Here is a 24,655-nt window from a genome sequence, read left to right on the forward strand (position 1 = left end):
ATATTCTCTGGGTTCTGACCAAAACTACTGCTTGCCACATAATCAGTGTGCTTACTGGAACCCATTATAAGCTGTTTGTATCTAAGTCTGAATCTAAATATGTTGACGTGAAAAGAAATTGATTGTTATGAAATGATTGCACAAAGCAAACTTTACTTCCAGACTAGTAAAAATGTTCGATATTATAAGAATCCATAACAAAATTCCTTATTCAACTATGTCTCTCTGTTGCTGGCATTGTTTCCTAATAGATAAATAAATATTTATTTACATCCTTAAGTTTTGCTATTAGTGACTTTGATGAAAGGAGAACGCAACTGATTTCTATTTGATTGTTGAAATTAAAGCGAATTTCAGGATTGTGCAAATCATTGAAATATATAGCATTACAGCTTTGCAATTTTAAAGAAACAACAATTTGTTTAGGTCCATTTTTGACAGACAAATGAGTCCACTCAGATCCCATCTTATCTTTTACTCTTGTGATGTAAATTCTAGTTGTTCAATCTTGCTACTCAACTTTTTGAATAGAATCTTCCTGTAGTCTGATACTGTGCTTCAGAAACTTCCAAAGGCGGCTCAATTGAAAGTGTGAAGCTGGTACACGGTTCCACTCTCCTATGTGTAGAGTAGGATGGTCAGGTGTGTTACTCAAAAGACTTACAGTTTGAAATACAGACTTACCCCAAGGCTACACTAGCTTTGCCACTTTTGCATGTATCTCATCATCAATAATTTGGAGGTGCCAGTGTTGGACTGGGGTGGACAAAGTTAAGAATCACACAACACCAGGTTATCGTCCAACAGGTTTAATTGGAAGCACTAGCTTTTGGAGCGCTGCTCCTTCATCAGGTGGTTATGTCCACAATCACCTGGTGAAGGAGCGGTGCTCTGAAAGTTAGAGCTTCCAATTAAACCTGTTGGACTATAACCTGGTGTTGAAAATGTGTTGTTGGAAAAGTGCAGCAGGTCAGGCAGCATCCAAGGAGCAGGAGAATCGATGTTTCGGGCATGAGCCCTTCTTCAGGAATCCTGAAGAAGGGCTCATGCACGAAACGTCGATTCTCCTGTTCCTTGGATGCTGCCTGACCTGCTGCGCTTTTCCAGCAACACATTTTCAGCTCTGATCTCCAGCATGTGCAGTCCTCACTTTCTCCTAGAACCTGGTGTTGTGTGATTTTTAACTCTCATCATCAATAGGTCAGGTCAACAAAAGTATTTCAAGGTCCATGTCCATTCTTGGCATCTCTGTTGGAGTTTTCTAATGGCAGACACAGTATCAGTGATTCCTAAACCTTATCTGAAAACAAATTAATTCTCTGGCAGCAGATCTTTGTTGAGATGTTGCACTAAGCTGTTAAGAAGATTGAGCAAATATTTTGAATGTACTGGAGAAGAGTGAGATTCCTTTTCAGTTGTCGCAAGATTAACAAGTTTTTTCAGCATGTGCAGATGGAAAATGGAGGCATTTTTAGGATCTTGCAGTCATCGTAATCAGGCACTGACTTCGAGCCTTGTAGCTTACAGCTGGGAAAGCAGCAGTTCTTGCAGCTTTGCTGCTAGACAGGAGTTTGATTGCATTTGTCTTTTGTAACAGTGTGGGAGTGTCAATAAGAGAGCAGTTGATGGAAACCTATGCCTCTCTGCCATTGATTGCTTCTTCATTGATTGATGAAAGTCACTTGAGATGTATATAGTTCAGCAAGCTATATAAACCAAGACTACATGGTGTGATCCAATACTGAGGTATGTACATCAAAGCTGGATAACATGGTCTGATACAGAGCTATATGGATCAGTAAGATCTTCTATCTCCGATCATTATTAAACAAAATAATTTCAGCCTGTTAATTGGTTCTCATAGGTTTGTACCCATTCTCCTTATCTCTAACTGACCTTATTATTTTGAAGTTCCTCTTGCTTTCAAAACCCTTAACATCACTCTGTCTTATCAGCTGTAGATACCAGACATCACCGTTTGTTAATTCAGTTTTGGACTCCTGTTGTTCTGCATTGTTCATGGTATTGAGGGCAGAAGTCAGTTTTAAAATTAGGACTTGTGGCTTCTCGAATTGTCTTCCACTCGCCCATATTTAAAGGCCTCAAAATCATAGAATCCCTGCAATGTAGATAGAGGCCATTTGGCCCAACCAGTCTGCACCAACCCTCCAAGAAGCATTCCGCCCAGACCTGCACCCAGCCCCATCCCTGTTACCCTGTATTTACCATGGCTAATCCACTTAGCCTGCACATTCCTAGACATTACTGGACAGTTATAGCATGGCCAATCCACCTAACCTACATATCTGTGGACTGTGGAATGAAACCCGGTGGAAACCACACAGACACAAGGGGAGCATGCAGGCTCAAACATACAGTTATAGATTCATAGAGTCATAAACTTGTACAGCATAGAAACAGACCCTTAGTCCAACTCATCCATGCTGACCAGATATCCGAAATTAATCTAGTGTCATTTGCCAGCATTTGGCCCATGTCCCTCTAAATCCTTCCCACTCATGTACCTATCCACATGCCTTTTAATTGTTGTAATTATACCAGCCTCTACCACTTCCTTTGGCAGCTCATTCCACACACGTACCACCGTCTGCATGAAAACGTTGCCCCTAAGGTCCCTTGAAAATCTTTCCCTTCTCACCTTAAACCTATGCCTTCTAGTTTTGGACTCCACGACCCTGGGGCAAAAGCCCTTGGCTATTCAATAAACCTCTATAAGGCCAATACTCAGCCTCTGACTCTGCAGGGAAAATAGCTCCAGTTTATTCAGTTTCTCCCTATAGCTCAAACTCTTCAACCCCATGAACATCCTTGTAAATGTTTTCTGCGCCGTTTCAAGTTTAGCAACATCTTTCCTATAGCAGGGAGACTGGAAATGAGTGCAGTATTCCAAAAGTGGCCTCACCGATGTCCTGTACAATCGCAACATGACCTCCCAAAGCCTATACTCAATGCACTGACCAATAAAGGCCAGTGTATCAAACACTTCTTCACTCTCCTGTCTACTTGTGACTCCACCTTCAAGTTGATCAAGGTTAGCATCGAACCACTTACCACAGTGCCATCCTCACCCAACTCAATTCCCCTAAATTCTTTAATTTCTAGTCTGTACTTGTCAAGCAATATGAGATGTTCTTTAAAGTAATAATATATGTAACATAAGCTATTAGGTTCATAGAACCATACAGTACAGAAGAGACCTTTAGCCCTCCAAGACATATCAAGACATTGGGATAATAACCTAACTAACCACAAATCATTGCCATAAGCAAAACAATTATAAAAGTAATAAGATCTCACAAATTCCAGGGATGATGGTCAGAAAAATCAATTAAACATACATTAAAATCACTATTGAAAGATTATACTGAATATAAAGAACAGACTTTCCAGCTTCATAATAAAGACAAATGAATATTGTGAAAATATTAGTGGAGTTGCAGACAATATAAAGATCGATAGAGTTGTGATAGTGTAGAAGGTTGTCAAAGGATACAACAGGATATAAATCAGTTGCAGAAATGGGAAGAGAAATGGCAGATGGAGTTTAATCCGTGTAAGTCTGAGGTGCTGCACTTTGGGAGATCGAATATTCAGGAAAAGTATACAATTAATGGCAGGATCATGAACAGCATTGATGTACAGAAACATTTTTGGGGTTTGTGTCCATAGCTCCCTGAAAATGGCCATGCAATTAGATCGGGTGGTAAAGAAGGCATATAGCAGAAAGAGGGTGCAGAAGAATTTACTAAGATGCTGCTTGGATTTGAGGGTATGAACAATAAGGAGAGGTTAGAAAAACTGGAGTTGTTTTCCCTGGAGTGGCGGAGGCTGAGGAGAGACTTGATAGATATCTGTGAAATTATGAGATGCAGAGATAGGGTTGATAGTTAGAATCTTTTTCCCAGAGTTGAAATGTCTCAAACTAGGGGACATGCATTTAAGGTGAGAGGGGCAAGTTCAAAGGAGAGTGTTAAGAGTGTGGAACATGCTACCAGGCGTAGTGGTGGACGCAGATATGATAGGGGCGTTTAGGAGGCTTTTAGATAAGCACATGAATATGCAAGGAATGGAGAGATATGGACCAATGGCAGGCAGAAGAGATTAGTTTAATTTGACATCATGTTTGGGACAACAGTGTGGGCTGAAGGGCCCTTTCCTCTGCTGTACAGTTCTATTTTCTATGTAAAGTATTGATATTGGCAACAGGTTACATAGATTTTGAGTGATTGGGTTAATTTAAGATTTCTGAGACGTGCCAGAGAATAATTACCATTATGTGTTTGTTGCACATTTTTCTCACTTCTGCATTCTAATCTGATTCAGACCAATCTATAAAAATCCTTCATGAACTGGGTTTGTGCAGTCTCAGTTTACTTGGTTTTGGTATGGGCCATTTGTCAACTTCTGACTTATAAAGTTTTCACCAACACTGAATTGACAGGTTCCTTTCAAGAGGGCATTCCACAGCAATAACAAACCACTGGTCAGTTCTGAACAACCTGTTGGCTTTACAACTTAATATAAATTAATCTGGTTTATTCTAGAAGTTTTCAAGTATCCTTCTTTACATCAACACCGAGCTTTAATTCTGAAAGGAGGATGTTGCCAGAGTTGGAAGATTTGAGCTACAGGGAGAGGCTGAACAGGCTGGGGCTCTTTTCCCCGGAGCATCGGAGGCTGAGGGGTGACCTTATAGAGGTTTATAAAATCATGAGGGGCATGGATAGGATAAATAGACAAAGTCTTTTCCCCGGGGTCAGGGAGTCCAGAACTAGAGGGCATAGGTTTAGGGTGAGAGGGGAAAGATATAAAAGGGATCTAAGGGACAACTTTTTCACGCAGAGGGTGGTACATGTATGGAATGAGCTGCCAGAGGATGTGGTGGAGGCTGGTACAATTGCAACATTTAAGAGGCATTTGGATGGGTATATGAATAGGAGGGGTTTGGAGGGATATGGGCCGTTTGCTGGCAGGTGGGACTAGATTGGGTTGGGATATCTGGTTTGCATGGACAGGTTGGACCAAAGGGTCTGTTTCCAGGCTGTACATCTCTATGACTAACTCAAAAAAGAAAATATGTTAGAATTGGTCCAGATTACATGGTCACTGCCATTTCAAAGCCTCATTGCTTGGGGACAAAGGAGTAATTAACAGGGTTAATGATTTCAGTCCAGTGACCCTTCTTCAGAACTGGAGTAGGGTCTCTGGACTTGAAACATTCACTCTGCTTTCTTTCCACTGATGCTACTAGATGTGCTGAGTTTCTCCAGCAATTTCTATTTTTATTTCAGACATTCAGCAAACACAGTTCTTTGTTTTATTTTATGAAATTAATCAGGATTCCTTCTCCACTACTGCCCAATGACTGCTAGAAAGTGTGCATGTTTGGACATCTTGTAGAACAGGATTGGAGTAATCTGTAATAGCTGGCCAAATCTGGCAAGGGTGATTGTAAGAAAAAGCCTTTTCATACAGCAAGTAATTAAGGTATGGAATGCACTGCCCGGAATGTGATAGAGACAGGTTTAATTGAGGTATTCAAGAAAGCATTGAATGTTTTTTTTGAAGAGCAATCATGAGCAGGGATATGGGGAAATGGCACTAGTTAATAATAGAATTGCTGCAGGAGTGATAGGTCGAGTGGGCTTCTTCTACCCTGTAGCAATTCTGTGATTCTGTAATAATCTAAATGAATAATGTCTGCAGAATGGTAACACCATGGATGTTTTTGATTTCATGGTACTACTTTTGGGAAAAAAAATGGAAGCACATGGGGACAGAGGAGCCAGAATAATACTGGTACAAGCAAAATGGCAATGTAATAAAAAGTGGTAGTGTTACTGAAGTAATTTAATGATGATCCTCTCATTGTTGAAAGTTTAAGGTCAAAATACATTGGAAGTTGCAGATTCTATTTATGGAGCTGAAATGTCAAATACTTACCCTAGAACTAAATGTATATCTGAAAAAAATGCCCTTGTGTTTAAAAAGAGCGCTGTTTGTGATTATTCTTTGATGTACATTTGCTTTGAAAGCATGCATGCTGTGTGAATCCTCGCAGTAGCTTGGTGCTGCAGCTGCAAGCAGAACCCCTTTGAGTAAGTTATAATCACTTGTTATAAAGCACAGAGCTGTTGGGTTAGCCAGAGTTGGAGTGCCTGCCGTCCTCAAGTAAAGCTTTGTGATGTTGTTGATCATATTTTAATGGCACTACTGCCTAACAACCTATTTCAGTCTTTTAGACATTCGTCAGAGAAACAAATATTCTGGAGGGAAACTAGTAACTCAGGAAATAGTGAGTCATTCTATTGGGCCTGTCATAAAACAGCACTTGTACTCACTCACTATTTCTACTCTGTACAAATTCATGAATAGCAGACTGCAGCCAAATCACTGAAAATTTTTTCCATGCAAAAGAATGAAGCCATTTTAGCAATGTAGATGATAGATCTTCTGGAAAAAGAGGGCACACATCATCTTTCTTCTTCTCTCCGGCCACCCACAGTGTATCTTTACTCACACACTTTCACCTCTTCAACGAATTATTAGTATTCTTGTGGACTTTTTTTCTCAGACTTGCTAACTATGTCATGATATATTTTTCTCCATCTCAGGCATGAGTGCTAGCTTCAAAAACAGAAATTACTGGAAAAACTCAGCAGGTCTGGCAGCAACTGTGGAGAGAAATCAGCGTTAACCTTCCTTGTCCAGTAATCATCCTTCAGAACTGGTTGCTAGCTTTTTCTTTTCCATGCAGGAGGGAGACAAAAATTTGTGTTTCTGTCCCACCTTTCACAATCATGGAACATCCTAAAGTGCTCGGTTTACTCTCAATGAAGTACTTATACTTTTGACTTATCTCAACTTGTATAATGTTCTTCTACTGTATTTCTTAATTAACTATTGTAAGGACATTCCCAAGTTTCATTCCCACCCTTTACAGAGATCACTGATCAGCGTTGCACTAGGGATGTTGCATTTGAACTTGGAAATAAAAATAACGAAGGAGTTAAAATTCATCCAAAAATGATCATCTTTGCTGGAAGTAGGATTGAGTAGCTAGCAATCAAGGCTGACAAAGGGTCACTAGACTCAAAATGTTAACTCCATTTTCCTTTCTACAGATGCTGCCAGATCTGCTGAACTTCTCCAGCACTTACTGTGTTGATCAAGACTAGAGTTTGGTTTTGTTGTGATACCTCCAGTGGTGGAATAGCTTTCTAAACATAAACATGAAGAGTGGTTATTTAGGCAGAGAACAACCAGTACCTGCTAAACTGTACCTCAGCAACAAGTCAATTTATTGAGATATAGGAGGGAGTTGGGTGCAGATTGGCAAGAAATAAATGATTTATCTTGAGCTTCATTCCTTGTGTTCATGTCTACTGATATTTTATGTTCTTGCTTGTTGCAGTGTCTTTCTTTGGAGACAGTTACATGGAGGTGAAGGAACGTGAAGCTTTTACCTCCAGCAGACTCTCCATGAAGTTCCTTACTAGTAAACAAAATGGGCTTCTCTTCCTGGCTTCAGGTCAAAGTGACTACCTGCTGATGGAGTTGTTTGCTGGAGTATTGCAGGTACAGTATTCTCTGGGATAATATGTATTCAAAACAATTGTGAGGTACAGCCACAATAACCATACTTATATACATTTAGATGGATAACAAATAGAGTGAATAATTTTCACATTGGGGGAAATGTCTCTCCAAATAAATGTACATCTGTACCTCCTTGGATGAATAGAGAAGTCTTTGTTAGTACTTTTAGCAAACAGAGATATCTTGCTTTCCTATAAATGGACCATTTGACCACCAATTATATCCTAATCTGCAACACAAGCATTTTGTAAATTTCATGTACATCCAGAGTGGGCCCGTGCATTGTGAAATTCAGATTGGTGTAGATGAGTGTAGGCTGAAAAACACAGCAATGCCATTCAGCTGCAAATGAATTTACTAACATAACCATTTCCAAATTTGGCAGCTTGAAGTGCCGATTCTTGTATAAGTATATACAGCTAATTTAGCAATGACTGTTTCTTGGGCCTTCTTTGGCACCTTGGTGAATTCAGCAGAATCCCCATTTATATGGAGTTTTCACCAAAGCTACAATAACAGAGCAGGAGAAACCACAAAGAAATACTGGGTATAGGATTTGTAAAGATTGCCTGTAACAAGCCAAATTATTTTTCCTATTTTCAAAAATATGTTCATAGCCATGTATGTTATGATCTACTATGGATCCTATAGATTTAGTTTCCTGAAGAAGATTTTTCCTGTCCCAAAAGGGAGTCGACTAAATGTCTATCCAGCAATACAACCTGATCATCTGCTGCTTCTTAATCCATTGAGTTGATTAGTCCAGATTCCTTTTGCAGCAATATTCCATCAGATGATGGATTGACATGCATAATGCAACACTAATAATGCCATACTTCTCGTTGCAGTGAAGTCCATGCACTACTTATTATAAAGCTTCAGTGTGCATCTACCTGGTTCTTTCTCTGTCAGTCACACGCAACACAATGCTGTTAGTTGTAAGATCTCCTCTACATGACAGTTGCCGTTTCAGCAAACCCATACTGAAGAAAGGTTACTGGACCTGAAACATTAACTCTGATTTCTCTGCACAGATCCTGCCAGACCTGCTGTGTTTTTCCAGCAATTTCATTTTTTGCTCAGGGACATGGATCAGCAGACAGAATTTTGACAACTGCCAAAAGATTGATGGTTGCCTTTAATGGAGAACTGGTCATACTGAACTCTGGGATATGGTGTTAAGCTACCTGTAAATAGAATTTGTGCAAAACTGATGTCAAGAGCAAAGATGCACCAAAATATCTGCAAGTAATCATAGCAGTTACTGATAGGTTGTCCCATGTAAGCAGAAGAACAAGAGCATAGGAAAGGGCTTCCCATACAGCATGGCTCCATTCAGGCACTATATCTGGATGATTGTGCTAATACCCAAATACATCAATAGGTAATTTCTCTAGTTATTTGAAAATAATTCTACCAAGAGCCTGCTGATGACATAATTAGCAGCTGAAGAAAATAAATTCCTTTAGTTGATAACTGATTTTGCCTTTCAAGAGTTACCTCCAGAAAAAAATTCCATTTAATGTTTTAAGATTGCATGTTTATTAGAGGGAGATAAATGTGATTAGGATGTGCCCACCACTGAACTAGAAACTTGGATCTGCTTGGCTATATCTAAATTCATTTTCTTGGTGCTTAGAACATGGACTCTAGTTGTAACAATGATATTTATATAAAGAGCAATAATGCCACGAGTAATTATTTATATCTAAAGTACACTTAGAGTTATTGCAAACAATAATATTTCCAAAGCCTAATGCAGAATCCAGGTATTGCCAAGAAAAATGTCACTAACAGAAGTTTTAAGATGAAGGATCACTTATTTCTTGTGTTATCAAGGTTTTCAAGCACAAATTTGAGAGAGATGACTGGTGGTGGTTTAACCTGAGGGTCAGCATGCCTCAGGCGAGGGGAAGAGGTTGAGAAGGAGAGTCCTTCATGGTGACCCTAGCTGATTGTGGGAATTGAATACATGCTGTTGGTAGCACTCAATTATCCATCCAACTGAGCTAACTGATCTCTTAGGTAACAGGGCTGTTGATAAAGTAGTGATTATTAGGGTCAATATATTTAGACATCTTATTCCAGGTATTGTCTTTCCACGCCATTTAATACATGCAGCAAAAGAAATCTATTGATATTGAAACATTAGGTTGGAAATATTCTGTTTATTGAAGTCCCGTGTATAGCCAATTCAACCTCAAAGTTTCTGCTCTCTTTATTTCTGCAATATTCTGTTTCTAGCTGAGCCTTGCCTCTTCTTTCTGAAGCTGCTCCAAATCTTTGGGGAAACAGGTATGTAGCGATGGTGTCAATGGACTAGTAATCCAGAACCCGAGACTAAGGTTGTGAGGATGAGGGTTCAATCCCACAGTGTGAGATGATAACATTTAACTGCAATAAAAAGCTAGTCTAATGGTGACTGAGTGACCATTGTCAATAATTGTTCACTAAAGATTTTTAGGGAAGGAAATCTGCTATCCTCATCTGGTCTGGCCTAAAGACAATATGGTCGCCTCTTAACTGCTCTCAAAGTAATTAGGGATGGGCAGTCAATCACTGGTTAATGATGCTCACATCCCTTGAACAAATGTTTTTTATGAAGATCTAAGTCTTTCCACTGAATAGACATTTGTACTGTTAAACTCTGCAGAACATGAAATTCCTCTTGTCAGCCTTCTAATCAGTATGTTGCTTTCCTTCGCTTAAGTTCACTCTGTCTTTTATTATTATTACAAGATTAATGCAACCTAACAGAACAGGGTAATGACAGCTTTATGAATCTAACTGTTTCCAACCTCTGTGATTCCCTTTAAAATTGTATTTCTTGTGTGTTTTTATCTTTCAGGTGAAATTAGAACTTGGATCTGGAGAGACTGTATTGCATTCTCAGACTGGGCTGAAACTTAACAATCTCGTCTGGCATGATGTTTATCTTGTGTATGAGAACAAGACCCTAAGTTTGACTGTAGATGACCTCTTCACAACTTCAGTAGAAGTACTTGGCCATCTTAATAAGTTGAATGTTGATAATGGCCTGTACGTGGGTGGACCTGGGGAGGCAAAGATCCCTTACCTATCGAGGGAAGCCAGTCATTTCAGAGGCTGTATTTCCAAGGCTGTGTTCAATGATTATGACATCTTATTCTCACTTGAACCACATCCAGAATATAGAACTGTTTATGAGGTAGAGGATGGATGCAGCAATGTAATCATAGCAGGGGATGATTATCCCAGCAACTTTCTGGGATCGAAATCCTATATCTCCTTTCCAAGTTGGAATGCAAGAGAAGAGGGGACATTTGAGTGCTTTCTGAAAACGACAATTCTGCAAGCTCCATTGCTTTATCATGCAGGATGGCAGACAGACTTCATAATCTTAGAAATTACAGACGGTCATCTCCGTGTTTTACTTGATAATGGAGGTGGAGTTGTTCTATTAAATAATACTCATTTTCTTAGTGATGGGAAATGGCACAGTGTTAAGCTATTATTTAATACAAACTTTATAGAGATTACAGTAGATGATGAATTATCTCAAAAGCAACTGATTAACAATAAGGACGCATATTTGGATCTCCGAGGGCACCTGTTCATTGGTGGAATAGACAACAAAACCTCTTTTGAATTAATTAAACGTGGACTGTCCTACGTGTTAGTGGAAGGAACAATATCTGGCTCTTTCATTGGTTGTATTCAAAATATGCGTGTAAACTTAGAAAAGAAAAGTTTAGTAGATGCATTAGTCACCAGGGGTATTAGTACTGTATGTGAGGATGAAGAGAGTAAAGGGATGGAGAAAAGGGAGAATAAATTGGAGGATGAAGTTTCAGCAACACCAATACCAAGTTTTCATGAGCTCCTAACCACCAATGCACCTTGTTTACTCGATAAGAACATATCTAAAATCATCAGTAATTTTACTAGCTTCTTGAATCTGACACCATTAATTGTAAAAGAAGCAGGAAGGTCCACCTTGGAGCTCATTCACATTCATCCCACAATTGATCTGAGCAGGTTTGGAGTAAGAAATTCTCAAGTAGTTTTCAAAATAATTCAAGATGTAAGATATGGTACCCTGGAACTGAATATTCCAGGTGCAAAGGGTAGGAAAGCATTCACCCTTTTAGACATAATCAATCATCATATAACATATCAACATGATGGATCTGAAGGGTCACTTGACCAGTTAAAATTTGAAATCTCTGTTCATAGTAAAAAAGGGATCTCTAACTGTTTAAAACAGGGTCAACAATACACATTAAATATAAAGGTAATCTCTGTCAATAACCCACCAGAATTAATCTTCCCAAATGGAAATCTTATGACAATTCTTAAACATACTAGGAAAACCCTTGGGCCAGATATCATTCGTATTGTAGATGTTGACAATGTTTGTTCTGAGCTAAAAATTATAATAGTTAATAGAAAAGATCCAGGTTTTGTGGAGGATTTGAGAAATCCTGGCCAGAGGATTGGAGAATTTTCATGTCAAGATCTGAAACTGGGAAATATTCGTTATGTTAATACTGGGGCCAAGGTTTCTGAATTATTGCTTCAGGTCACTGATGGGGAACAAACAAGTGACCCAACTCCTTTGAGAATAGTGGCCTTGAAACCTGATGTGCAAGTGGGCAATAATACTGGTTTAATTCTTCCACAAGGAGGTGTCAGTCTAATCACCATCAGCAATCTGTCTGTAGAGACAAATGCAGTCAAGCAGATGGTGGATATTTTATATAACATTACTAAGCCATTATATTATGGTGAGGTGCAGAAATTTGATGACAATGGGGAATGGAAACAGGTGAAGATATTCCATCAGAATGATATAGAACAGGGGTATCTTCGCTATTTCAGCACAGATCCGGAGTTTCGCAGAAACGATATAACAGAAAAACTTACATTTGCAGTGACAGTTGGACAGCAAACCCTCGAAAATAATGTTTTTTTAATAAAAATAAAGAGAGCTAAAATAACACTGTTGAAGATATCTCCAAATGAGTTAAATAATGTTAGACGAGGACAGATTACACAAAATGAACTGGAAGCTGCAATAGAAGGCCATAGGATCCCTTCTAATCTATTCAGGTACGTTATTTTAAAGTCTCCAGATAAAGGAAAGTTGCAAGTTCTGGATGAGGAGCTAAATGTTGGTTCTACCTTCACTCAAGAGGATTTAAAGCAAATAGGTCTCACTTATGAAGCAACAGTTAGAAATTCTGAGGAAACCCAAGACAGCTTCCAGTTTCAGGTTTTTGTTGGAGACCAACACTCACCAGTATATACTTATCCAATATTGATTGGCATTGATCCAGAGGTACCAATTTTGATGAGTAAGCCATTGGTTGTGACAGAAGGAGGCACACAAACAATCACCAAAGATCAACTTTTCACTCTCGGTCAGAGTACCACTGCTTTTGTGTACAATGTCACCCAGGGTCCTCAGCATGGGAAACTGATCAGGCAGCCAGACCATGAAAAATCCATCACAATCTTTACCAATGATGACATTCTGCAAGAGCAGTTAATGTATAAGCATGATGACTCTGAAACTTTGGAAGACAAGATTGTTTTTGTTGTTATGGAACAGTCTAAAGATGATGACCCTGAGATAGATGTGGTTCTTGGCACACTGACTATTTATATAAGACCAGTAAATGATCAGCCACCAATTCGAGTGGTGAACAAGACATTTAACGTGACATTAAATGGGCAACACTTGTTAACCACAGCTGAGCTTCGTTTTCATGATGCAGACTCAGATTTTGATGATTCCCAATTGATTTATACCAAATGGGGTATCTCAAATGGTAATATTGTCTCTGCAGATGACACCGCTCATGAACTTTCCCGTTTCAGTCAGGAAGACATGGAAAAAAAACAGGTGTTGTTTAAACATTACGGAGCTCAACAAGGAACATTCCAGCTACAAGTGTCTGATGGTGTGCATCAAACCAGGACTGTCTTGGAAGTTCATGCATTAGATCCATATCTGAGAATAGTCAATAATTCCATATTCTTGGTTCACCAAGGAGAAAAGTTGCCTATCCTTGGCTATCTCCTTGGTGTGGAGTCCAATATGGACATCTGGAGTGAAGAGGAAATAATATACCAGATAACATTTGAGCCTAGACATGGAGCAATTCTAGTAAATGGTGAACCAAATCATTCTTTCTCGCAGAAAGATATAAATAATGACCAAGTGGTTTATCGTCATGACAACAGCCAGCATTCAAGAGATTTTTTTAACTTTACGGTTGAAGTGAAAGAGATCAAGACAAAGGGAACTTTTCCCATTTTAATCTTCTTGGAGAGCCATCAACACCCACCAATTGTGGTACACAATAAAAAGATCTTTGTCAACCAAGGGGAAGCAAAGAAAATTTGGAGAGATCAACTCCTTGTAAGTATAAACTATTTAATTAATAATTCCCTCTAACTTGTACCTTTGTGAATGCACCAACTCACACTGTGGAGGAAGATTAAAGTGAGATTAGTTAAGAAGATATTCTGCCTCTTTTTAGTAACACTGATTTATTTAAAAAGCAATTAAATTGGCAGCATTCAAATCATGCAGCTATTTTGCTAACCAAAGTCCTTAAACCAAACTCGTTCAGCTGAATGCTTACGCAGAGTGATAGCATATTTCCAAAGTGAATGAAAATTGGTTACTTATGCAAAGAAGTTGATGTTTCCTTCAATAGTTCTGTTTGAAGAGATTGCTTGTGCACAAAGATTTGTCTGTTGGAGTGATTGAATCATTTGCCTCCTCCTCCTACAGGCACAATCTTGAGGTTGTTAATTACCAGCAGAGAAACCAAATTATTTGCCTAGATTTTTTTTAAGAATTGAATTGCTGCCGCCAGATGGATCTGATTGGCTACACCTGCTTTAGATCAATGGTTAATTTGAGAACAGTTCACTATTAGAACTCCAAACCTCTGGTTATTTTAAGGGGCTGTGAGAAATAGCTTAAATTGCATCTAGATTAGATGACAGGAAACCCTTAAGGTGTTAATAAACAAGATTAGTCACTAGGAATAAATTGACAAGCTCTCTCCAGACAGACCCCTGGAGTTGATGAGTGCTTTAATATTATTTACTTAAGGTTGTTCAGTTAAAGTTACAATGTGTATCTAGAATTTATTTCTTAATCACAGAAGTATTGAAATTGGCCTTAGTAAACTGTTTTTACTACACTTCCTTTGTTGTTGAGTTATTTGGCCAATGCAGCCAATTTTTTTTTCTTGCAAGCATAGATTTGTCTTAGTATAAAGTATGTTAAGTTGTTGGTTAGTTCAAGCCCTATTGTACACCAAAGCACACAATTTACACTGGCAATTCAATGCAATCTTGGGGGAGTGTTGCATCAAAGTGCTATTTTGATTGAGATATTAAAACCAGGTTGTTTGTTTGTTCAGATGTGAAACACTCCTCTGAACTATTCAAAAAGAATTTAGGCATTCTCCTGGTCTTAATGAATCAATATTCCATTAACACTCAAAACATATTAATCAGTCATTCTTTTCTGTTTGTGATATTTTGCAATAAACAAGTTGACTGCCACATTTACCATCATCAGTTATCTGGGTGACTCTAGTAATGTGTTGATTGATAAAATGCTTTGGGATAACTCACAAATATGATAAAAGTATATAAATTCAAATTTGTTTGTTCATATACCTTACCACTGTCCCAGTGTGTGGGTGCAAACCTCAAAATACATCTACTTTGGAGAATGATGGAATGCTGTGAAAGTGCTGGTATTTTAATGGTTAATGTATTTCCCTGACTTCCAGGCTCTGATTAACAAATATAAAACTTGAGTGTTCTTTGCTGGCTTCTCCACTCCAGTTTTAACTTCTCTGTCTCTGTCAATCAAACAAATAATCTAGCTCTTCCCATTCACATATTGCTACATCAACCCTGAATTTTATTGATGATAATTAATTACACTCCAATCTGTTGGTTCAGTGTAATTAATTAACAAACTAAATTGAATTCTATTATTCTTTGTTTCTTCAATTAAATGATAAAATGTTTGCAGTCTTCCTTGATCATTAACTGCCTGCATAATAAATTCTCATTCTTCCAGCTTTATGTCCAGGTACTGGAGATACATTAAAGCTGCCTTGTTAAAATTTTGCTACTATTTCCTACCATTCCCCCCTTCTTATTTCTAAGGTTGCCAGGGATAATTATGACACCTAATATCTGCCCTAGTTGATGTCAGCTGCTGTAGTACAGGTTTTGAATTTTGACTAAAGCTTTAAACAATGTGGTTTTGTTGTAGTGATTATTAACTGAGTTATCAAGAGAATTTTACTATTCACCTGTTATCAGATCCTGAAATAAATAAATAATCAGGTAAATCAGTGTCCTTTCCAATGACTTATTCCATTCTTCCATAATTTTGATTTTAGCTGGTACAAGATCATGGTTACCTAATTTAGTCAATGATTTCTAGCAATTTTTCTGATGGGTTTCTCAATAAATTTAGTTTAGATTTGGTACTTTGGTTAATTAGGTAAAGAAAAGAAATGTGTACCCCATGACAGATTAGAATGTTTAACTGATCCTGAGTCCTGTAAAAAAGAGAAATAGAGACAGTGCTCCTTCACATCTGATGTTTTTTCAGTCTTTAGTGGCAGCTGTCTTTGTTCTTCACTCAGGCTGATGTTGAGGAATTCCTGGTCTTTCTTCAAGAGGTGGTGGCTCAAGCCTTTGCTTTTGCTCATATCTCCCCCTCCCCAACTATCCCTGTTGAAATACATTATTTTGGAAGTGGACCATCTCTGCCAATTCAATCATCTATCTGTAGCCTCTTGGCCATTGATCCAAGGCAGCTGCTCATGATGCCAGCTTAACTTTTGTCCCCATGCATTCACTTAATGGTAAGGTCCTAGGGAGTGTTGCTGAACAAAGAGACCTTGGAGTGCAGGTTCATAGCTCCTTGAAAGGGGAGTCGCAGGTAGATAGGATAGTGAAGAAGGCGTTTGGTATGCTTTCCGTTATTGGTCAGAGTATTGAGTACAGGAGTTGGGAAGTCATGTTGTGGCTGTACAGGACATTGGTCAGGCCACTGTTGGAATATTGCGTGCAATTCTGGTCTCCTTCCTATCGGAAAGATGTTGTGAAACTTGAAAGGGTTCAGAAAAGATTTACAAGGATGTTGCCAGGGTTGGAGGATTTGAGCTACAGGGAGAGGCTGAACAGGCTGGGGCTGTTTTCCCTGGAGCATCGGAGGCTGAGGGGTGACCTTATAGAAGTTTACAAAATTATGAGGGGCATGGATAGGATAAATAGGCAAAGTCTTTTCCCTGGGGTTGGGAAGGCCAGAACGAGAGGGCATAGGTTTAGGGTGAGAGGGGAAAGATATAAAAGAGACCAAAGGGGCAACTTTTTCACACAGAGGGTGGTACGTGTATGGAATGAGCTGCCAGAGGATGTGGTGAAGGCTGGTACAATTGCAACATTTAAGAGGCATTTGGATGGGTATATGAATAGGAAGGATTTGGAGGGATATGGGCTGGGTGCTGGCAAGTGGGACTAGATTAGGTTGGGATATCTGGTCGGCATGGACGGGTTGGACCGAGAGGTCTGTTTCCATGCTAGACATCTCTATGACTCTATGACTCTAAATGAAGTATCAAACTGCACAGGAAATATCAAATATGGAATGCTCACTGGATAGGTTTAAAGGGGACCCCAATTTCTAATAAACCCTCCCTCAACTTTGCTTAATATCTCTCAATGGGATTTGAAGATTGCATCACATATAAACAGGGTGGGTTAAAAAGGCATGTAGCATCTTTGATCTCAATGCTCAGTTCTTTGAGAATGTTGGGACATCATGTTGAGGTTGTACAGGACATTGGTGAGGTCTCTTCTGGAATACTGTGTTCAGTTTTGGTTGCCCAGTTATAGGAAGGATACTGTTAAGTTGGAGAGGGTTCAGAAGAGATTTACCAGGATATTAGCAGGTATGGAAGGTTTGAGTTATAAGGAAAGGTTGGATAGGCTGGGAGTTTTTTTTCATTGAAGCCTTGGACATTGAGAGACCACCTTATAGAAGTTTATAAAATCATGAAGGTTATAGGTAGAGTTAATGGTAGTTGAATTTTCACTAGGATGGGGGATTTCAAGACCAGAAAGCACACTTTTAAGGTGAGAAAAGAGAGATTTTTGAAAAGACATAAGGGGAAACCTTTTTTTACATAGAGGGTGGTTTGCCTGTGGAATGAACTTGTTGAGGAAGTGGTGAATGTGGGTACAAATGCAATGTTCAAAAGACATTTGGTTAAGTACATGAACAGGAAAGGTTTGGAAGGGTATGGGCCAGAGCAGGCAGCTGGGCCTAGTTTAATTTGGGATGATGTTCACCATGGACTGGTTGGAAGAAAGGGGCTGTTTTCGTGCTGTAGGACTCTGAGAGTGGGAGCCAGAGTTCCAAGGGTTTTAATCCTGTAAGACATTTCTTGCTTCCCATCCTTCTGAAGTGGGTGATCCAATAGTATATAGTTCTAGATAGTGCATGTATCGATATTGTTAACAGTGCAAGTGGAGATCTGCACTGTCTAATACTACCATCTGGTGGTGATGTGACACCTTTTTCTCTCTTACACTTTACAGCTGTGATATCTGGCCTTTTTGTGTATAGGAAATCTGTTTGACTACTTCCAAAATTCTTTTGTAAGATTTGATTCTGTCTCAGGATAATTGATACCACTTGCTTGGCAATCCCCACTGCTGTGAAAATGTACTCATTACTTTTGCCTGAGGATTCAAGCTTGACCTTCTCCTTTATGTGTATATTAATGAAGTGAAACAGTTACTTGTCTTTCTTCATGCTCACTACGGAATCTGGAATTACTTCTGAAGCTTTATTGCCTCTCATTTAAATATCTTGCTTCTGGTTGTCTGTGAGAATGCAACTTAGCTTCTGCATGTCAACTATTAAAGCAGCTTTGTAGTCCATAGTTTGTGTCCTTGAGATTAATCCCGGGTGAATAGGTTTACTAAGGTAAATTTAGTACTTGGAGAAATTCTCTAAGCATTACTATACTCTTATTTAACTCCCACCTATCATCTTTTACATTTAATGTAAAATGTTCATCCTTCTGATTGTGTTAAATGGTCCATGTTGTGTAATTTCCCATCTAATTTCTCAGTTATCAAAATGTTTCCTTTTTTTTCAAACTTTATTTATTTCGTTCAGCAATTAGACTGTAAAAGAGCCAGGAAGATCCAAACTTGGCGCACCAAGCACATTACAACGAACAGTCATAACAACCTGCGCTTATATAAAATATAAAAAGGCATCCCAAAAGGTACCACACTAGCCATATTTGAATTCAGAGAATACATTTGATCTGATCTGGAGTTTCTGCTCCTTGTAGAACCCTATCAATATATCCTTCTAACCCTTTCTCCTTCATATACTTGTATAGTTTTCTTATTAACATATTTGCGGTATTCACCATGCGGTTTCCACATAATAGTAGGTTCCACATTCTCAACCCTCTGTGTAAAGTCTACTGAAAAACACACACACTAAAACACCTTTTCTATGTGTACCCTATTAAGTTCTTTTACATTCTTTTAAACCTCTATTGATCTCCCTTCTGTATTCTGTTTTATAATAAAAAGCAAGACAGCCTATCCAACCTTTCCTGCTAGTTTTGGTATCAAAAAGGGAAATGTTTCTTTTGCATCTCCTGCTGTCACTCTATGGATTCAAAACTAATGGAACTGTGGACTGAAACACTGAACAGAAAGAGCAACAGGAGAATTAGACTATGCTGGGAAGACAGGTGGCAAATAAAATTCCAAGGAAAGAAATTCAAAATGCTTCACAAAAGGGACAACACATTGAAGAACTGATTATTACTTAATTAGAAGAAAATAATGTGTATGAAAAGTGACAGAGATCAAAGTGATCTTGATAGATGATAAATAAATCTATTGCAACAATCCTCGGTGGCAGAATAAACCAAAACAGATGGTGGGATGTGTTAAAAGATCAAAATTGAGCTGAACCAGTGAAATAATTCTGTCACGTTATAAATCAGTGGTGTGACCTTGGTTGAAATACTCTGTATAGTTATGGTCTCAACAGTGATAATTTATATTTATATCATTGTGGTATTGGCCAGGATATTGCAATAATGAAAGCATACATAAGAGAGCAGCCAGAGTGATGAGAGGAATGGAGAAACACAGGTACTTGTTTTTGTCTGGCACAGATGGGGTGGGCTAAGGGGCCTTTTTCTGTGCTTTAGATCTCTATGGCTGTAGGTTAGGCATGTTTTTGCTTGGGAAGATAAGGCATTCCTTGATTACACTCTTCAGGATTCTAAAGGACTAGATAATGTTGACTAGGACCAGTTGTTTCACCTTGATCGATAGGTTCTTGATTGGTAAGGGAATCAAAGGTTATAGGGAGAAGGCAGGAGATCAGCCATGATCAAAAGACAGAGCACATCCAATGGGTCAACTGGCTTAATTCTGCTCCTATGTCTTATGGTCCAGGACAGAAGATACAACCTGCTGTCAAAGGGTTGGGTAGGGCCTTGGGAGCCAAACTCAAAATCAATTGGCGGAAACGATATTTCAGTGAGCGAGAGCAGTCAGCCTATGAAAGAGAGCCCTAAAAAGACAATGGAAATGGTTAGTATTGATTCATTCAAACAAAGATTAGATAGACTTCCCTCAAAATACAGGATTTTGGCATCTGGTAGAAACATGAGGTGTGATTTAGAAAAACAAGTGACCTGCGGATCTAATGGTCCCAAAGCTCTCCTCCGCTGGGAGTTTATTTATCTCATGTCTAGGTCTGTTGATGGAGATCAATGACTGTTCAGTCAGTAACTCCATTAATGTATTATGTGACTAGCATGATAGCACAAGGTGAATTACATGCTACTTGGATAGTTTCCATCCAACAGCCATAATGTTCTTATTTAGCCAGTTAAAAATAGCTCAGCTATGATGTCAGGTTGAAGAATCTGAAATTGTTTACTCTGGTGAAGTAGAGTTAGGAGAGATATTTTTTTCAAGAATAAATATTATATGAATTGTATTCCAATAATCTGTTGAGATAGTTAGAAACTTCAAAGCTGAGAACTTGGGCTGAAGCTTATACGAGCGAAGATGTTGACAGCTTAGATTTAACTTGTTTGCACAAAGAACAGTGAACATCTGGAATGGTGACTCTGGGGAGTGGAAGACAGAGGGTGTGGGATATTTGAAATAAAAACTTTCTGGATATTTGAGGAAGTGGGCGATTGAGATTTGGGACCGGATGGATGGAAGAAGCAGTATTTTTCATGCTTCTGTGTCCTTTTTTAAACTTTATTTTGGAAATTCAATTAATGGGATCATGATGTGTGAGATTTAACGTTTAACAGAATTTTATGAATTTATGCTTTGTGACATTTTACTAATGGTGTTAGCTGGGGCTGCAACTCTTCTTAATATCATATATAGAGGAAATTTTCTGAAAAATGTGCTGTGGTGACTGGGTAAGTTTGATATTGAGCTCAGACTGTTGAGAATGCTGACTGACTCCTGATGTATATTTCTCACATAGCAAGTAGTAGACCAGGAGTAAACTTGCTTGATTCACTGAGTATCCACAAAGTACAGGCTTCCCACTGAACAGTAAAATCTCAGCAACTATGCAAAAATAAGGAAATCAACTCAAAAGACTTTAAAAGCCTAAATTGTGAAAAACTACAAAGAGTCAAATTCCAATGAGACTTGGGGGTCCAGGTACGCAGATCATTAAAATCTAATTGCTTACAGACTATAGCTTAAAAGAAACGCCAATGGAACGCTCACCATACAAGGCTTAGAAGTTTCATTTCAATTACACAAATCCCTGGTCAAAGTGTTGTAGAACACTGTCAGCAATCCTGAGTAGATGGAAAAGATATACTGGCCTTGGAGGAAATGCAGTGTGGGTTGACCAGCATGATACTTAGACTCCAAGGGTTAAGTCATTAAATTACAAGGAGATATTTCTCAAAAGAAGTATTGTATTTCCTGGGATTTTGGATGTTAAGATGGGAACTAATCAATATTATGAGGAAATAATAGGGCAGTTAGTAACAAAGTGTTTCCACTGATCAGTCTGACTAGGACTAGAGGGTATGGTCTAGAACCTCCTACCAGATCTTCAAGAGTGAAGTTAGTAAGCTGTACTATGTATGGATGGTAACTGACTCTGGGTCTATTGTTAATTTAAAATTTGAGATTGTTAAGAAAAATTGATCAATGTATAAAAGGATATGAAGCAAAAGAGCAACACTGAAAAAAACCCCAGATTTTTAGAAAGGTTATTTCCTTAGAAACCCCACAAACCAGAAAGAGGCCATTCCGTCCATTGAATCTGCATCAATCCTCTGAGGAGTATCCCACTCCATCCCCACATTTACTGTGGTTAATACACCTAGCCTGAGCAACTTTGGATTGGGGGAGGAGACTGGAGCACCTGGAAGAAACCCATGTAGACATGGGGAGAATATGCAATGTAGTCACCGAAGGCTGGAATCAAACCTGGATCCCTGGTACTATGAGGCAGCAATGCTAACCATTATGCCACCATGTGATTGTTCAAAATTTCTCTGTTCTTTGGTGGCCATCCTTCCCTTGTCTGATGGCCTCAGTGTTTTTTGAACATTTTCCTCAGTATGTGCGACACAGGCTGACAGTCACCACACAGTCAGAGAAACTTCTGATTATTCTGATGGTTGATTGTCACTTTAAACATTTTGAAAGTGATATTTCCCTAATGCTGATTGTCTATTGAGACCAAACATGAGACTGTCTGTTGTGGAAGCCTTGTGGATCCTCCTTTCAAATTGACACAAGAATATACGGTAAGAATTGTAAGACAAGATACTAACAAAATCCCATGGTTGATATTTAGAGTCATAGAGCTGTACTGCATGGTCCGACTCGTCTACGCTGACCAGGTATCCTAACCTAATCTAGTCCCATTTGCCAGTATTTGGCCAGCATCCCTCTAAACCCTTCCTACTCATCTGTCTATCCAGGTGCCTTTAAATGTTGTGATTGTACCAGTCTCCACCATTTCCTCTGGCAGCTCATTCCATTTGTTTGCCTTGGCCTGTAAAATCATGATGTCTATATTGGTGATTCAGTTAACAACAATCAATCTATTATTTATGTTTTAACTAAGTGTGTTTTATTTTATGTGCTTTTCTTGGACAGGTTTCTCACAATGACAGTGTTCCATCAGATTTAATCTACACTGTGAAAACTGCTCCTGTGCATGGTCAGTTGGTCATGGTTACTGAGAGCCAACTGACTGAACAACAGAAACCCCTCAAGTCATTTTCTCAAGATGACATAAACAGAGGCAGAGTTCAATACCTTAATTCCAGATTCAGCACTCAGGGGGATGCATTTGTTCTTGATGTTACCAATGGATTTAAAACGGTGGATGGACTAACTGTGCTGGTGGAACTCATTCCTGATGTAATTATCTTAGTGACACAGAATATCTCCGTGAAAGAAGGCGATGCACGGGTCCTCACTGGAGATATCCTAAATGTTTCCAATTATCTTACCTCATCAAATTTTGAATTTTATGTTACCAAAACTCCAAAACATGGCAGAATTGGACGACAAAGCGTTGTTGAAGGAAGTGTTACATCTTTTACTATGCAAGAGGTAGATTGAATGGTATTTTCTTTTGTTGGTCACCTTTCTCTTGTCTAATTGCCCTCAGTATGTGTTATGCAGCCAACACTTGCCACCGATGTAGAGAAATCTTTCTGCATACTGCCAAATGCATGTTCTGAAAAGCAGTGGGTGCCCTCAACTTTACAGTTGGCTGCATTGTTTAGTTTTGCCTAAAAATAATACTAGAGATCCACAGCACAGAAAAATGCCCATCAAATCTGTGCCAGTCAAAAACAAGCTCCCAACTTTTCTAATCCCATTTTCTTGAATTTGGCCTTGTACGCCTTGGCATCACAAGTATCCATCTAAATATTTCTGAAAAGAAGTATAATGTTATGACTGTTTCTGCCTCTGCTACCGTAAAGACAGTGAGTTCCAGATTCCCTCCACCCTATGGGTTAAATTGATTTTCCTTACATCTCCTCTAAACCTTTTGCCCATTATCTTAAACCCATGCCCTCGATCACTGATCCTTCCATCAAGGGGAAATGTTCCTTCCCGTCAACTCTATCTATATCTCTGTTCTTACTTGTCTTTTGGAACTCACCTGTTCCAACACTGACCCTCCCCTACATGAGGCACATCTGTGCTCTTTGTTCATTATAAACAGTGGACGTATGAGTAAAACGAAAGTGCCAATGAAATGCACAAAATACCCACTGAAGTGCAGTAACTGGGTCTGTGATGTATATGGTGTTCTTTTGATTTAAATAATTAGTTTAATGTTGCTGTGTTCTTCTTTCCTAATATTCCTTTTCTGCACATTTTTAGGTGGAAGAAGAAGCAGTGTTTTATTTTCATGATAACAGTGAAACATTGATGGACAGCTTCACCGTGATTGCCAATATGTCTGAGATTGACAGACAGAGTGAGCCAAAGTCAGTTATTGTCACTGTGATCCCCGTTAATGACGAGGCTCCTGTTGTTACCATTAATACTGAATTGAAGGTAACAGTGTAGTTTATATTCACTCCTCATTCCTAGAATGAATCTACTGGGTAATACAAGTTAAAGATTTAACCACTGGTAGACCAAATATATTCACTGCAAGGAATGGCACTCTTTGCTAACACCTCCAAACTCTCCATGTTTAGGAGAGCCAAATAAGCGATTTCTAGCACTGCTACCACATACAGACTTGTGTTTTTTTTGACATTGTTAGAAGTTCCTTACATATTAGCAAAGGGATGGTTTAAGTTAAAAAGGTATCAAAATCACTTCTAACTTTGCCCAATTCAAAAGCTTTTATAAAGATCTGCCTGAATGAACATTGTTTTTTTTTCAGGTCTAATTCAAAATAAGTTAGATTTTAGCAATTATT

At 38.7% G+C, this 24,655-nt stretch overlaps 1 protein-coding gene across 1 annotated transcript in view; it reads left to right on the forward strand.

The window, feature by feature from the left end:
- Positions 1–24,655, forward strand: part of LOC140458362 (chondroitin sulfate proteoglycan 4-like) — an 85,483-nt gene that overhangs the window by 39,546 nt on the left and 21,282 nt on the right. Inside the window, exons 2-5 of the mRNA XM_072552794.1 lie at positions 7,436–7,599; positions 10,469–14,026; positions 22,861–23,322; positions 24,106–24,282. Coding sequence (XP_072408895.1) covers positions 7,436–7,599; positions 10,469–14,026; positions 22,861–23,322; positions 24,106–24,282 — 4,361 coding nt within the window. The remainder of the gene's footprint in view (positions 1–7,435; positions 7,600–10,468; positions 14,027–22,860; positions 23,323–24,105; positions 24,283–24,655) is intronic.

The sequence above is a fragment of the Chiloscyllium punctatum genome, chromosome 33 (genome assembly GCF_047496795.1).
Source record: "Chiloscyllium punctatum isolate Juve2018m chromosome 33, sChiPun1.3, whole genome shotgun sequence".
NCBI classification, from domain to species: Eukaryota; Metazoa; Chordata; class Chondrichthyes; order Orectolobiformes; family Hemiscylliidae; genus Chiloscyllium; species Chiloscyllium punctatum.